The sequence below is a fragment of the Ischnura elegans genome, chromosome X (genome assembly GCF_921293095.1).
Source record: "Ischnura elegans chromosome X, ioIscEleg1.1, whole genome shotgun sequence".
Taxonomy (NCBI): Eukaryota; Metazoa; Arthropoda; class Insecta; order Odonata; family Coenagrionidae; genus Ischnura; species Ischnura elegans.
The window spans coordinates 87,699,143-87,712,715 of record NC_060259.1 but is presented as its reverse complement, the minus strand read 5'-3'; the positions used below and the strand labels follow the sequence as shown (position 1 = coordinate 87,712,715).

Sequence of the window (13,573 nt, the reverse complement as noted above, 5' to 3'; positions counted from 1 at the left end):
GCAGGTGTCTCAATAGACTAGCTGCTCTTCAGTTGATTCTAAAAGCATGAATCCATTGAAATATAATGCAAAAGAAATACCCACCTGAGCTTTTCTTGCAAGTCCATGACAACCTCAGCCTTTGCTAGTGCCCTCTTCAGGTTCATTAGAACAGAATCCGAAGGATACTGCCCTTTTTGAGCCTCTTGCATTAAACTCGTCAATATATTATAATCTGAAAAGATAAAACACACAAATTAGGGTTTAGCAGGAATGGTTTTTCCAGCTAGGAGAAATTACAGGATAGATAAACAAACTTTTAGGCATTTCAGTGACTGGAATTTATGAAATTGCTGTTTTATAACAACTTAAAAGAGGATAAAAATATATCTTTCCCTGAGACTAACTACATTATTAGAGGGACTGCCTTTTAAACCATCATATTTATGAGTTAAAAAATAAATGCATGCATTAGTGGACATCTATTTGCAATTTAATGATTACACAAGTGAGAAAGTGACTTGCTCAAGTGATCTTATTAGTAGTTTGGGTTTTATTAATTCTTTTTCAAACTCTTTTGAAATAATATTTTCAATCCTATTGAATATGATCATATTATCATTTTCGTATTTCTTCCATGCTTAAGATAAACTTTCAATAACGTTCAAAGCTTCGTGAACCTCTTTTTTGGTGGAAACTGTAACTGATTCCTCATTATCAATTTCTTCCTCCGTAAGGTTTTACACTGCATTACATAACAAATTATCAACTTTAATTCTCAAAAGAGAAATCTTGTACCAATCCACCCCACCTCTCCTATCAAGTTATGTGCCTGAGTGTCCAACCACCTGAGGCGGTGATTAGATGCAGAAATTTGTTCAGCCTATGTTATAGTTGAGGATATTTCGCTAAAGATGAGACAACATTACAGTTTTCTACACTTGTATACATTATAAATTCCATGTAAGTGTTATTTATTGGTTTTTTTAAATGTGCAAATTACGATTTTATTCATGAGATATACATTACTGACTCAACGATTGCGCTGGCAAGTCAGAAGCTTGTCTTGGAAAGCATGCGACTGCAAGGAAATAGTTTCTTATTCTTGGAAAACCCATATCTTACCGCAATGTACCTGCATTTTGCTAACCACACTCTCCTAGGTCTTTCATAGCTCCCATCAGCTCAAACATTGGAAAGGGCTCAAGAGTGGCAGCGGGCACTACCCTGCCTACCGTGCTAATCCCTATTGTGCCCGTAAACCCTACCTCAGTCTTAAGATATTTATCTAGCGTTTAAGAAATTTGTTACTCAAAGCATAGCTGTCTGTTTGTAAAAATGCCACTTATTGCTATATTGCCTCGTTATATGAAGGGTTTTTGCAATTTTGAGGATCGCTTCTCTTCGACATGGGTGATTTCTAAAAGGTGGCTTGCATGGGCATTTCCACAAATGCTTCTTCCCAATTGATTGAAAAAATTCCCCTCCACGATTTTACCGAGCAAATTAGTCAGCTTTTACTAGTGAGTGCCGAAGGATCTCAGTGCTTGTGCTACGGAAGCGAAGAACCAAGGTTTATTTTCCCTAGAGCGTGACATTTCAGCGTTGAGGACAAACTACCACTACTGGAGGATATCTCACAATGATAAAAAGTTTCCTATGTTTTCTAAGATAACTGATCCACTGATTTTGTGTGTTGTATTATTCAGGGAATTTTATTCTAATTTCGATTTTCTTCTTCGGTGATTCAGATTGTTGATATTTTGGATAAGAAAAAATTGAGCACATAGCACATAGGGGGTAAGGTTGCCAGGTAAGAAAGGGGAATGCCCACGTTACATGTAAACAAAATACTTCCATGAAGAAAGGAGCTGGAAGGGACGACAACCTTGAAGGACCCAAAGGAACAATTCCTTGTTTTGGTGATTCGAAGAAAGGGCTTGTTTTGGTTTTTCGGGCTTCTTTTCTTTGCTTCATGTGCATGTGACAACTTTGCATGACTAGGCGAGGGTGTGAGGTGCACTTTGGTGGCAGTGATTGGCTGCAAGTGCTGGCAAAGGGTTCTGCGACCCTCCTTTTTGGCTGTCATCGGACAACTCTCGCCGGCCGGACTGTAGTGGAAGGAACTTTTTCACCTCGCTAAATTCGATTTATTTTACATGTAAAACAGGCCGTTTGGCGGTACAAAGACTATCACTCGCTAAAATGCAATTATCATAAAATGCCGTACTCACTAAAACGAGCTTCCACTGTAATATAAAGAGTATCGAAAAATTGACCGATTTTAAAATGGCTGTCAATTTGTACTTAGTGCATTAGTGCTTTTATAGTGTTAATGAATATTTATGTGAGTTTTAACTTTATTTTTCTTTATTGACATGCCTTATACACTTGCTGAGTGATTGTCTCTTATGTAGAGTCTACTTGGCAACTAAATATATTATATATCCACTAGAGCATTCTTTCTGCCTTAAAAGCTGAACTTCTATAATATTTTGAGTGAAATAAAGTGTTAAATTCCACTGAGGAAAACCTAAAAATTAGTTGACCTGCAGTGTATTTTTTAATCAAGTTCCTCAAGAGGAATGGGACATAGGAATCAAAATTCCACTGAGAGAACACTAAGAGGCCATTTATAACATGGGTACATAAAAAAACACTACCTTGCTTCTCTCCAGGTGATGCTTCAAGGATTGCTTTTGTTTTTACATGCCACTCTGTAAATGGCTGAAATCGCTTCCTTAAATTCTGCAGCATCTGGGCAAACTCATGAGACTTGTATCTGTACCTGTACGGAGAATTCAAAGATGGAATATTATGAAAATCAAACAACAAATACAGGGTATTACATCACACATTTCCTGAAATTAATTTAAACAGCTGATAATAAATGGATTGATAATGCAAGGAAATGAAAGAATTTGCACCAAATGTTCCATTGGGGTATGGAAGCACAAGCAGATTCATAGTCAACAGTATCCATAGCAATTAACAAGACAACTAGTATTTTTCTCCACTTGTCACTTGATTTCTAACTAACTGCCCCCTCAAATAAGTTCTGCTACCTTTGTAAGTGCTAACCACTTTTGATTGCTCCTCTAACAAATGTGAGGTGTGATTGTCTGGCTGTGCAAAAATATGCATTGCAAGGGAATGCTGAGGTGGATGCTATAACCTGTGTCAATAATTTCCATCTCAGGAACTCAGTCAAGGCAATGGGGTAAAAATACACTCACTTCAAAATTAGGTTTCCTGGAGGGCAATCACAAATCTCTCTGTAGTGCTGTAGGCACACAATTCGCTTATCATTGCAGGAGCATTTAATTGCAGATAAAAAGCAAGTAGTCTTGCAGACATCACATTGTCTTTCATCATCCGGCAACCTTTCAAACCGACATAGATCAGACTTCCTCACTCCCTGAAAAAAAGTAATACATATCAATACACAACCACCCAAAGTAATAGATTATTTTAAATTTAAATGACCATACCCAATCCCTTTGATGTCCAAATGGATAAACTTGACCCATCTGAAATTTTATATTTGCTTATATTTGTCCCACGAATGCAAAATCATAGATAGTACAGATTAAACAAACTAAAAAAAGAGTACGAAATAGTGAATTTAATAAAAAAACGGACTAGAAGTACAACATACAACTACGGACTAAAGATGAATAGAATTGGCACCACTAAGAAACCTGGAATTCTTTTTACTTTGAAATACTTAACTTTGAAGTGAGAATATAAAAAGCATTAGTTTTCTGATACCTGCACTCCATGCTCTTGATAATAATGGTCTATTCCATTGTTGGCAATTTTGTGTTGTAACTTTTTATTGGTGATGAGAGTTAAAATTTTAATGTCATTAATGTTAGTGATGGAGCTCAATGTGAATTTAAATACAGAGAATTCATTCTAAAACAATGAAAAGGAGATAACAGGCAGATATTCTTACATATTCCATCATTGCTCTTCTTAGTTTCTTTTCCTCAGTAACCATGGTTTTGACATCCATGAATGTTGCCAATGCCATTGTTAAATCTAGCAATTCAGCCTGAAATGCCATTCTGCAGACCAGCTCATCGTGGGAGAATACACAGAATCTTCTGCACTTGGCATAATGTGCAACACACATTCTACCCATTTCCAGCTGGAAAAATAAATATAAATAAAATAAGAACTGAAGTTAAGAAAATCTCACTGCTTATGGCTGTATCTTCACAAAAAAACTAATCTATAGTAGCTAAAAGATAACTGGGAATAAGAGGACATGATAAAATTCACCAAACACCACCGGCTTACTTATAACTGGCAGGACAACCAGATAAGGAAAAAAGAAATATATTGAAGGTATAACGATAAAAAATTATAAATTGAGGTCACAATAAGGTAGTAATCAATTTTCTCTCTCGCCACTATTAGAAATTCATGCCTGCAGTACACATTTGATGCCATTTCATTTAAAATTTCAATTATTAGCTTCAACTACAGCAGACTCCCAATAATTGGCTCTGGCTAATCCGTGTTACAGATTATCCATGCACGAGTTCGCATCCCTTCGATATTTTCTGTGATCTGTGTAAAAAATAAAATCTGATGCAAAAGCAGCAGGATTTTTCCATTTTAATGCATGGCTACGTTATTATTTCCATTAGAATTCCCTTCGTAAAATAGAATTATTTTATTTATTTGCTGACAAGGAATGTTTCAAGTTTACTTGGATGTCTAATCTAGTATTGCAGACGACGATCAGAGGCGGAAAAAAAACTCTTGGGTAATTTTAGATTCTTCAATGGTAAATGATTCGTAAATGAAGAAAAATGTTATCTACAATCATTATATGTAAATTTCAAATCCCAAATGCACATTTATTGCCGTGGACTTTCATGCGGTAGAATAATGCCCAAGGGAACCAGAGATTTCGTCACCCTCAGGCATGTTTACACCGTGACTAGTCAAGGTCAAGCTGGAGAGCAAGGGAATAAAACAAGTGAAGGCAGTGAGCTAAGTGGAAGTAGAGATAGCATGAGTCACAGCCAGGCACTTGCTTGTGTGCATAGTTTGCCTTAAGCCCTGGTTTCCTATAACCACTGCTGGGGGATCGTGTACCAGTAGCCATCACGGAAGTACCGTGTTTCTGTTTTCCAAGCATCGCTGTGTGTGACCACGCTCGGTGATCACAGATCCGCGTCCCGCAGCAGCTGCATTCCAGGCAACTTGTGCGAGAAGCGAATATGCAGCGTGGTGCCCGACTGTAGTTTCTGATGTCCCACAATGGTTTTGAAGCATTCGTTCAAAACACGTTTCTGAATCCATGATCTCACAGCCACGGATGCGTGGTTTTTCGGAAACCAGGTATTACATGGAGCAGTAAGAATATGAGTGCAATCACATTATTGCCGCTTAAAAAATCGCAGTCCGGAAAAGAAAGCTGTTAATGATTCAGAAAGCAATCTAAAACAACAAACTTTCATGTGCATATATAGTAATAGATAGTTTGATTTACATAAATGATGAATACTGCTAAAAATTAAAATGAAAGTTTGGATAATTGTGTTTTCGAATTATTTGTGCCCCCTCTTTCCATCATTAGCCTGGATAATCGGGAGTTAGCTGTAATTTGTTAAAACAAAAACAAAGCTCAAGGGCATAAGTGTATCCTGCAGATATATCGGCTCATAGTAATTCTATTGTTAAATTTTATAATAATAATGCAAAAACTGCATTACTTTTTTAGGTTATGTACACATTTTTTATCATTATAAGAAAAATTATCTTATGTAATACTAAAAAACACAAAGCTTCGTAATGTTACATTCTCTAATGTGCTGCATTTTACCAAATTGCACTTATATTTATCACTAGTACCCCTGGAAGAAGGTTAATTACTAAAATACATTGATTATAATAATCTTAGTAACACGATAAAAGACATGCATTTAGAATATGACAGAAAACCCTATGTGAAGAAATTTCACCCCTCCTGCCTCAAGATGGTGCAGCGAGCACTTGTCAATAATGAACAACAAGGAAGCTAGTAAAAGATAGGATCACAGGAATGATTTTCACATAAATACCATCAGTATTTTCCTTTTGGTCATGATACAGATATCGTATACCCTCCATTATGAGGAGTAATTTTTTAACTGTGATAATATGAAGGTAAATTGGCAAATTAAAGAGCTTGTATTGGGTTGAATTGATTGCATAAGAAGCACAAAGTTAACTACCTCACTTAAATTGAAACTACAACAAAAAATCCAGAATTTGAAGCCTATAGAATGACTGAAAAAGAATTGGGAAACAAGAGAGAGGGGAGAGTATAACAGTTGGAAACCCTCGCACTTCCTATTTCCTGTTTCCTTCTTTCACATTTTGAAACAGAATTGATCATCAAGACTTCCACTGACTTTGGCAAAATCATAATACAAATTCAATGTATTTTCTTCTAAATTAGGGAAAAAATATTACATGGACACCTACCCAATCAGCTGGAGCAAAATTGACTGCCTCAGCAAAATTATAACCCTGGTTGAATCCAGCATGATAGGCACGAGGAAAAGTAATGACAAACTCTCCTGCATGTTGGTCAGTCCTATAAACCGGAATACCTGCCAATTTTCACACAAAGCAAAGAGACATAAAAATTAGAACTTGATTAAAATACTATCTCAAAACCAATTTCCCCATAACTTTTACAATCGAACACTACTATTCCAAAAAAGGAAGTAGTTATGTTCAGTCATGACATTTAACATGGCAGTAATACAGCGTTCCATGATTTAGATTTTAGGAAGTCACATGTTGTGGTCAAACCAAATATTTTCAGTGTGAGAGGATTATTTTCCATTAAGTGATGCCAACTATTGTAGTGATGCCAACGGTACAAACTATAGGTAACAAACTTCCATAGAGCCAAATTTTATGAAAACCTGCATATAATGAAGTCACAGTTGTAAGCCCAGGCCTTTTGCTGTAATGAAACTTCATAGCCACAAAAGATTCCTATCATATATCCCAAATGAAAAATGGACATTAAATATTTTAATGTTTACCACCTGCAATTTCACTCCCAGATTCCACATTATCCTAAAAGTTTATAATTATAGTGACGTATAGCCTTGATTTCACAAACCAGATATGCTGCACCCTCAATAAAACAGGACCTCATGGTGCTCATATAAACACTTGCTATAGCAAATTGTCGCTTAGCCGGAGGTGGAGTAAATAGAAACCAACAAACCCATTGTCAACACTTACATACTATACTACTAAAGATATTCCACTAGGATCAGTCCTTTCCTCCACGGCTTCGGGCTTACACCGCAGGCATCACCAGCAATTATGAAAGGAGATAGCGCTTTAGTTCTTTAAATTAGTTTAACCAACCTTCCGAGCACGTGAGGTTCCTAATTCTCAATCTTTGCCAGCAATTACAGAGACTAGGGACTCTTGGTGAAGGTTTTCTGGCGATGGAAACTCTTGCTATGTCGAGTGCCAAAAAAACATGTAAAAACAATTTTTTTTACATGCTAATCATAATGTCAATTGACAGAGCTTCAGCGATCTCTCGTAATGGCAGGGGTCTCGCAATAGCTGTACTCATTTTAGCACGGTTCCACTGTATGTCATTATCACAAGCTGCAAAGCTTATTAGAAGCAGCATGGGCTATGATACTTCCTATTTCAAAAGCATTCAGCCGATCATGGACATCGGATCTGACAAGGGGTTAACAGTAGGGCTGAAGGTGACCTCAAGATTCCAGATTGATCAGTGGAGAAATTTTGTCACCTAAGGATACCCAAATGCATAGGAATTCCCAATGCCCGATTGGGCATATATAATTTGGGCTTGTCAAACAGAATTATTCACAGAAATACCAGAATGATTCTATTTTAAATATCTTTGAGGGAAGAAATAGGAATGTTGCATTATTCAAAAGTTCTGCATGAAGAGCATCCAATCAGATGTATTTATACATATCTGCTGAGGGATTAGGAGCTGTCTGAAAAATGAATTTCTGTAATTTTGTCACTTCGGTTAAATTCAACTGAAGGATGTTTAGGTAGTTAAGGTCAGAAGACTTGTTTTTGAGTATTCCAAGGATTGGAGGAAATAAAAAGCACACCAAGGGAAGCATCAGTCCTCCCCGTACCCACATGAGTGACTAAGGCTAAGATCCCCACATACAACGGAGGCCAACAACCAACTTTTTTGAAGGGTAAGTCAGGATTTTCTGAATTTTCCTCCGACCCACTTTCGGTCCTCCACCTCCATGCTAAATTTCAGCTCTCCAACTCTTCTGGAAATGGTCAGGAATCTACATCCATCAGCGAGTGAGCCAGTCACCCAAGAGTTGCACAAGCGGGTAGAAAATGCTTCATTTGTTACTGTTGTCAGGATTTCTCATCCCTTTAAAAAAACCTATTAACAGAAATCCACTGGAGGAGCTATACTCGAGGCTCATGTCATCAACTTATGTGAACTCATTGTGGCAGTGCAACCTGCAAAGCACCTCCATACATTGAAACCCTTTATAACGAAGGCATCATTACCAGGTCCCATAGAAATCATTACATGGAAGTCTTAATGTATATGCTATTACACATTGCAAAGCGTAAGGTATCCAAAGTGTCCACATAACTGGACCAAAAGCAAATGGTCAATAGGTCACCTTCAGATGATTCACGTAATACAAAATTACTTCTCACTTCACTACTTAAGATGAATCAAGAGAATAAAATTATGATAAATCTCAACTTCTACATGGGCAGAGTTCATGGCTCAAAATTACTCTTAGTGGTCTTCCTCAGTATAACATCAATTAAAATATTTTTCTTTAGCAATTACAATTTCTTCCATAGAAATATAATGTATGTAAAAACGAAGTATGACAAAAAATCAAAAGATTTGAATTAAAAATTAGCAAAAACAATTGAGTTTGAATACTGTATACTGCATGGGTCACAATGACCCATAAAAATGCAAGAGATGTAATTATGAAGGCTTTCCACCATGGCATACCTATATGGTTCAAATAAATACATAACTTGTTAAACACATGGTTGACTTGATGGCTGGGTATAAATAGAAAAATTTACAAAATGACAAATAAATCAAAGCATATCAAGGGCATATTTACTATCAGATTACTACCACCTAGAGTAATAACATAATATTAATGAGCAGATGAGAAATATGACAGCCTTGCAATGCTATACATACTGGATAAACTCATGTAAGAAATGCACCTTTTCTCCCAGAAATTGCAGCCAAAAAAAGGGGGCGTCTAATACACGAAATTCTCGTCACCCCCTCCCTCCACAAAAGTCCGAAGGGCAGCTGAGTTGCCTTGGTTTTCAGCGTTAGTCAGTCACCTAAAAACAAGCATGAGGCAGGGGAGTTTCTCCCTTAGTGATGTACTTTAACAATGCTCCTGTTTGCCTTTTTAACTCATAATCATCGTTCTGTCACTTCAGTACCTCAGAGGAGAACATGGAAAAGATGGCTCAAGGTTTTTTCCTCTGGCGAGCATGCTAAAATTTTCCGCCACGAGTGGACATCCTGCATCATTTATACTGCAAATAGTAATCGCATATCAAACTTAGAGAAACACGTAGTTTTGAAGGACAATGGCTAGTTAATAGTCAACATCTGTCTTGCAGAGTAATTTCCAATACACAAAGGGCATGATTTTTCAAAAATTATCTTCAGATGCCATTAAAAGGATTATTCCAATTGAAAATTATACAGGTGTTAAAATCTGTGATTAAAACAAAATTTAAATGAGTGTATACATTGTTAGACTAAAGGCGGATAGAAGAAATTGGAGGCGATCACGTTGGTTTGGTAGCTAGAATGTTGGCTTCCCACCCCATGGGCTCGGGTTCAAATCCCTGCGGTGGCAGAGAATTTTCAAAGACTGCCCAATCCCTGCTGGAATGTTGTGTGGAGGACATTTCAAGCGCAGCACTCTGTCCGTTGGATGGGACATTACGCCGTGGTCCCCTTGGTTAAGAGCAGGCTAATGCCAACACCAGGTTTCTCTCCACCCTTCCTTCAATACCTTTCTCTCATGGCGCAAATGACCTCAGCTGTCGGTCACCTTCTCCGCATACCATACCAGAAATCGGAAATGCATATGAGTGAATAGTGCGAAAGGAGAGGTAGAGAAGAAGGAGCATGCTCCCTCCATCTTTCAAGCAACGAGGCTGTAAGTGAGGGAACAAGGGACAAACACGTCTGATTGCATGTGATGTCGTTGCCTTCAAAGTGAAGACGGATGAGCTATGTGAGGTACACAGTTTGCATTACTGGAAGTTTCCAGTCTGTCTAGTCCTGTTTGAATACGCTTATACTATGCTTTTTTTCTTTGGATATTGCACTGTTTCGACTGTGTATCTTTGTCGTAGCAAGATAGATGTGTGTCATTCAATTAGAGCTTAAGAACTTAAATACTGTCAGAAATGCATCCCGTTAAGTCTCATTCTTTCTTGAACTTCAAGCGTGTCAAACAATTGCTGAAAGTGATCGCCATCTTCGGGCTCAGTGGGCGACTCACGTAGCATTTGGCCTCCAGGAATTGGGAGACTTAATGCTGGTAGACCGAAAAAGGTCAGTTTGGTGAGATGGGGTAGGGATAAAACACATTTCCATTATTCCAGAGTAACTTGATAATTTCCTTTTAAGCTAAGGATATATGGTCCATGTGGTCTCAGAAAGGAAAAAAAAGTCAAAGGCATGGGCTGATGGAGGGCCGAGGGTGGTTTTGTGAAATAAAAGACATGGTTATTATCCTATGACACTGAGATTACCCTGGCTGTTGTTCAATTTCTTGGGAAGATTCGCACTGTGTGCCTGTCGTATTTTGCCTTAAATTTTTTCACGGCTGAAATTCTGTTGCAATACCTAGATGAGAGCTTTTAAACAAAATTTTTCATTAGTAGTACAAGCATCGCAGTGCAACAGGGCATGCGAAGAGAGGATCAGAACTCTTTCTCCTCCCTGTTATGGTACGCTGCATTGATTAAAGCATTGATTTAAAATTTCGTATCCAGATTCAATTTCTTCAGCAAATTTGGATCTGAAGTATCTGGTGAAGGGCATTATCTGTGGATATTTGGATCCAAGGTATCCGATCCAACCATCCCTAGTAAGCATCATAAGATTAGGACTACAAGTGAATACCTATTTATCTACAAGCGCCGTACAAGTTGTGTAAATTTAGCTGCAAAATGCCACCTAAATTTTTAGCATTGAAAGTGGATTCACAGATATCACACGGTGTATGCCAAAAGTTAAGGCATACACCGTGTGATGGGATAAAGAAAAATGCCACCATTTTTTTTTCTTTAGCTCCTTTGCTCAAAATAGGGGTGCTTCTCTTACACGAGTTTATACAGTATTTTATACACAATTTCCATTGAAAATTGAACACATCTGGCAAATAATTCTAATACAAGATGTCTAGCTATAGCCTGTATGAAATGAGTATAGAAGTTAGGATTTTAGAGTCCCTTCCAATGAGACAAGGCTATCAAATTTTGCCAATATTCCTGACGCATCCAAGGTTCTGATATTCTGACACCAGCTGACCACTACCCCATTGCCAAAACAAAATCATAAAAAAGCTGGGAATAAAAATATCATTAATTTAAAATTAAAAACTTAAAGTCTAAAACAAGACATTTATACAAACTGTACTAAAACACACAGTTAAGGTACGCACCTTTTAAAATAAAAACATTTGGATTCATGATGGTGACAAGCTGGTGCAGGAGGTCTGGCTGTGATTCAAATAACTCTGGTGCAGCTTCTTTCATTGTAGCTTCAAATTCTTCAGCATAATCTCCGGGAACACCATACCACGTTTTGGCTTCACCCCTTTGTTAAAAAAAGACAAGTTTTCACACAATATGTCATGAATGGATTGAAAATAAATATTAAACCAGTAGATAAGAATTTAGCTAGGTGTAAATTAATGCACAACAAAAAAATTGATTGACTAAACTAAAAAAGAAAATAAATTAATAAATATACATGAGCAAATTCATATTTACACTGAATTCACTTAAAAGATGAAGAAAACGCGAGTGTAATATTAAAATACATAGATTGAAAAGTCACCAACAATGAGAACAATTATTCTAGGGTCATTACAGCAGTACCAACAAATAATTAAAAGAGGAAATTACCAGTGCAAGTAATTAATAGAATAACTCCAGTGATCTTCATTGTGCCAACAAAATGTTGAAAAACACATTCCAACATACATCCAAGGAACCTTCATTCCAGAAATATTTGCATTGATGTGGCTAAGTACAGATCTTTGTAATACTGGCATGTTGTTTAAATTCCAACCAGAAAGAACATATTCCTGTAATTGAGAAAATTACACAAAAATGAACAATTAAATTTGGCATGAGGCACACCTGATAACACATTCATCAACACTGTCTCATTACCCTTTCACATGGAAGCAGTTCATCATGATTTACAGTTGGAAATCCAGAGCCTAAATCCATTGTATGTAAATCTGCACCATACAGCACTGTGACGTCATGGTCAATTGAAGATACCAACTTCCAGAATTCACTTTCCACTAAGTGTGTCTCCACATGCTGAAAATCAACAAGAGAACCAATAAATAAATTACCTCCCTGCATCACTGTAATTACAATTTGCACATTCTCTTTAAAAAATGAAAAATATACGTGATCCAGTGAAAATTTGGTGTAGACATATGCATGAATACTCCAAGGTTTTCAAATCTAGCAGTTAGGCGGAGGGTAGGAAAGAGGCAAGTATTCTTAGATTGAAAAAATCAATAAAATCAAACAGTAGGGAAAAGCGTAGGTGGGGACTGGAAGCGACCTCCTGGTCTTAAAAGGGCCCACTAATCTCTATAACTCTCTCCTCCTTCCTCTCTCTCTTCTCAACACTCCCCACCCTCACCCTCCCACTTTCTTATCCTTACCTCCTCAGCCTCCAGTCATCCTTTCAGTCCCCACTTGTCCCATTCCCAAAGAAAACCAAGAAACAGTCAAAAACTTAAATTTACATATGTGAGTCTTTATTTTAGGTGAGTACAGTGGAACCTCGATCTGCCGTTTTTCAGGGGGATGGATGAAAAAAACGATGAATGCGGGAAAACGATCAATGCGGGAATGTTTGTCCGGGTTGCCTATGTCCCAGGATCCGCTGGATTTTTGCGAATTATGACATTCATTAATGGATTCAAACGAGATTTCAGCTGATTACAGGAATATTATTACTTCATCGAAACACTTAGGTCATATTGTTGATTCGACTTATCTCTCTTTCTAAAATCCTAAAGGAACAAGCCGCCTTGCTAAAAAATGTTTGCACTCCACTCGGAATTTTCACGGCTATTATGCATTTCTGTCTGATGTAAAAATTCTTATCCATCAAATGCCATTTCAAGTACACGTATTTACGACAGAAATGTGCGTGTTATGCCTCAAACAACTGATTTCGCCGTTGCAGTGATAGGTTATGAAATGGATCAAGAAGGCCAAAAAGAGTTTATTATTTGAAATGTTCCTTTCTAGCAATTAAATTTTTAATATG

At 37.3% G+C, this 13,573-nt stretch overlaps 1 protein-coding gene across 7 annotated transcripts in view; it reads right to left on the bottom strand.

The window, feature by feature from the left end:
* The window catches only part of LOC124171009 (lysine-specific demethylase 5A), a 131,377-nt gene that overhangs the window by 97,196 nt on the left and 20,608 nt on the right, over window positions 1–13,573 (bottom strand). For all 7 annotated transcript variants that reach the window (XM_046550134.1, XM_046550136.1, XM_046550135.1 and 4 more), the window contains exons 9-16: window positions 12,448–12,603; window positions 12,178–12,359; window positions 11,712–11,866; window positions 6,466–6,593; window positions 3,938–4,132; window positions 3,216–3,397; window positions 2,643–2,767; window positions 85–214 (exon numbers count right to left, since the gene is read on the bottom strand). In XM_046550134.1, coding sequence (XP_046406090.1) covers window positions 85–214; window positions 2,643–2,767; window positions 3,216–3,397; window positions 3,938–4,132; window positions 6,466–6,593; window positions 11,712–11,866; window positions 12,178–12,359; window positions 12,448–12,603 — 1,253 coding nt within the window. The remainder of the gene's footprint in view (window positions 1–84; window positions 215–2,642; window positions 2,768–3,215; window positions 3,398–3,937; window positions 4,133–6,465; window positions 6,594–11,711; window positions 11,867–12,177; window positions 12,360–12,447; window positions 12,604–13,573) is intronic.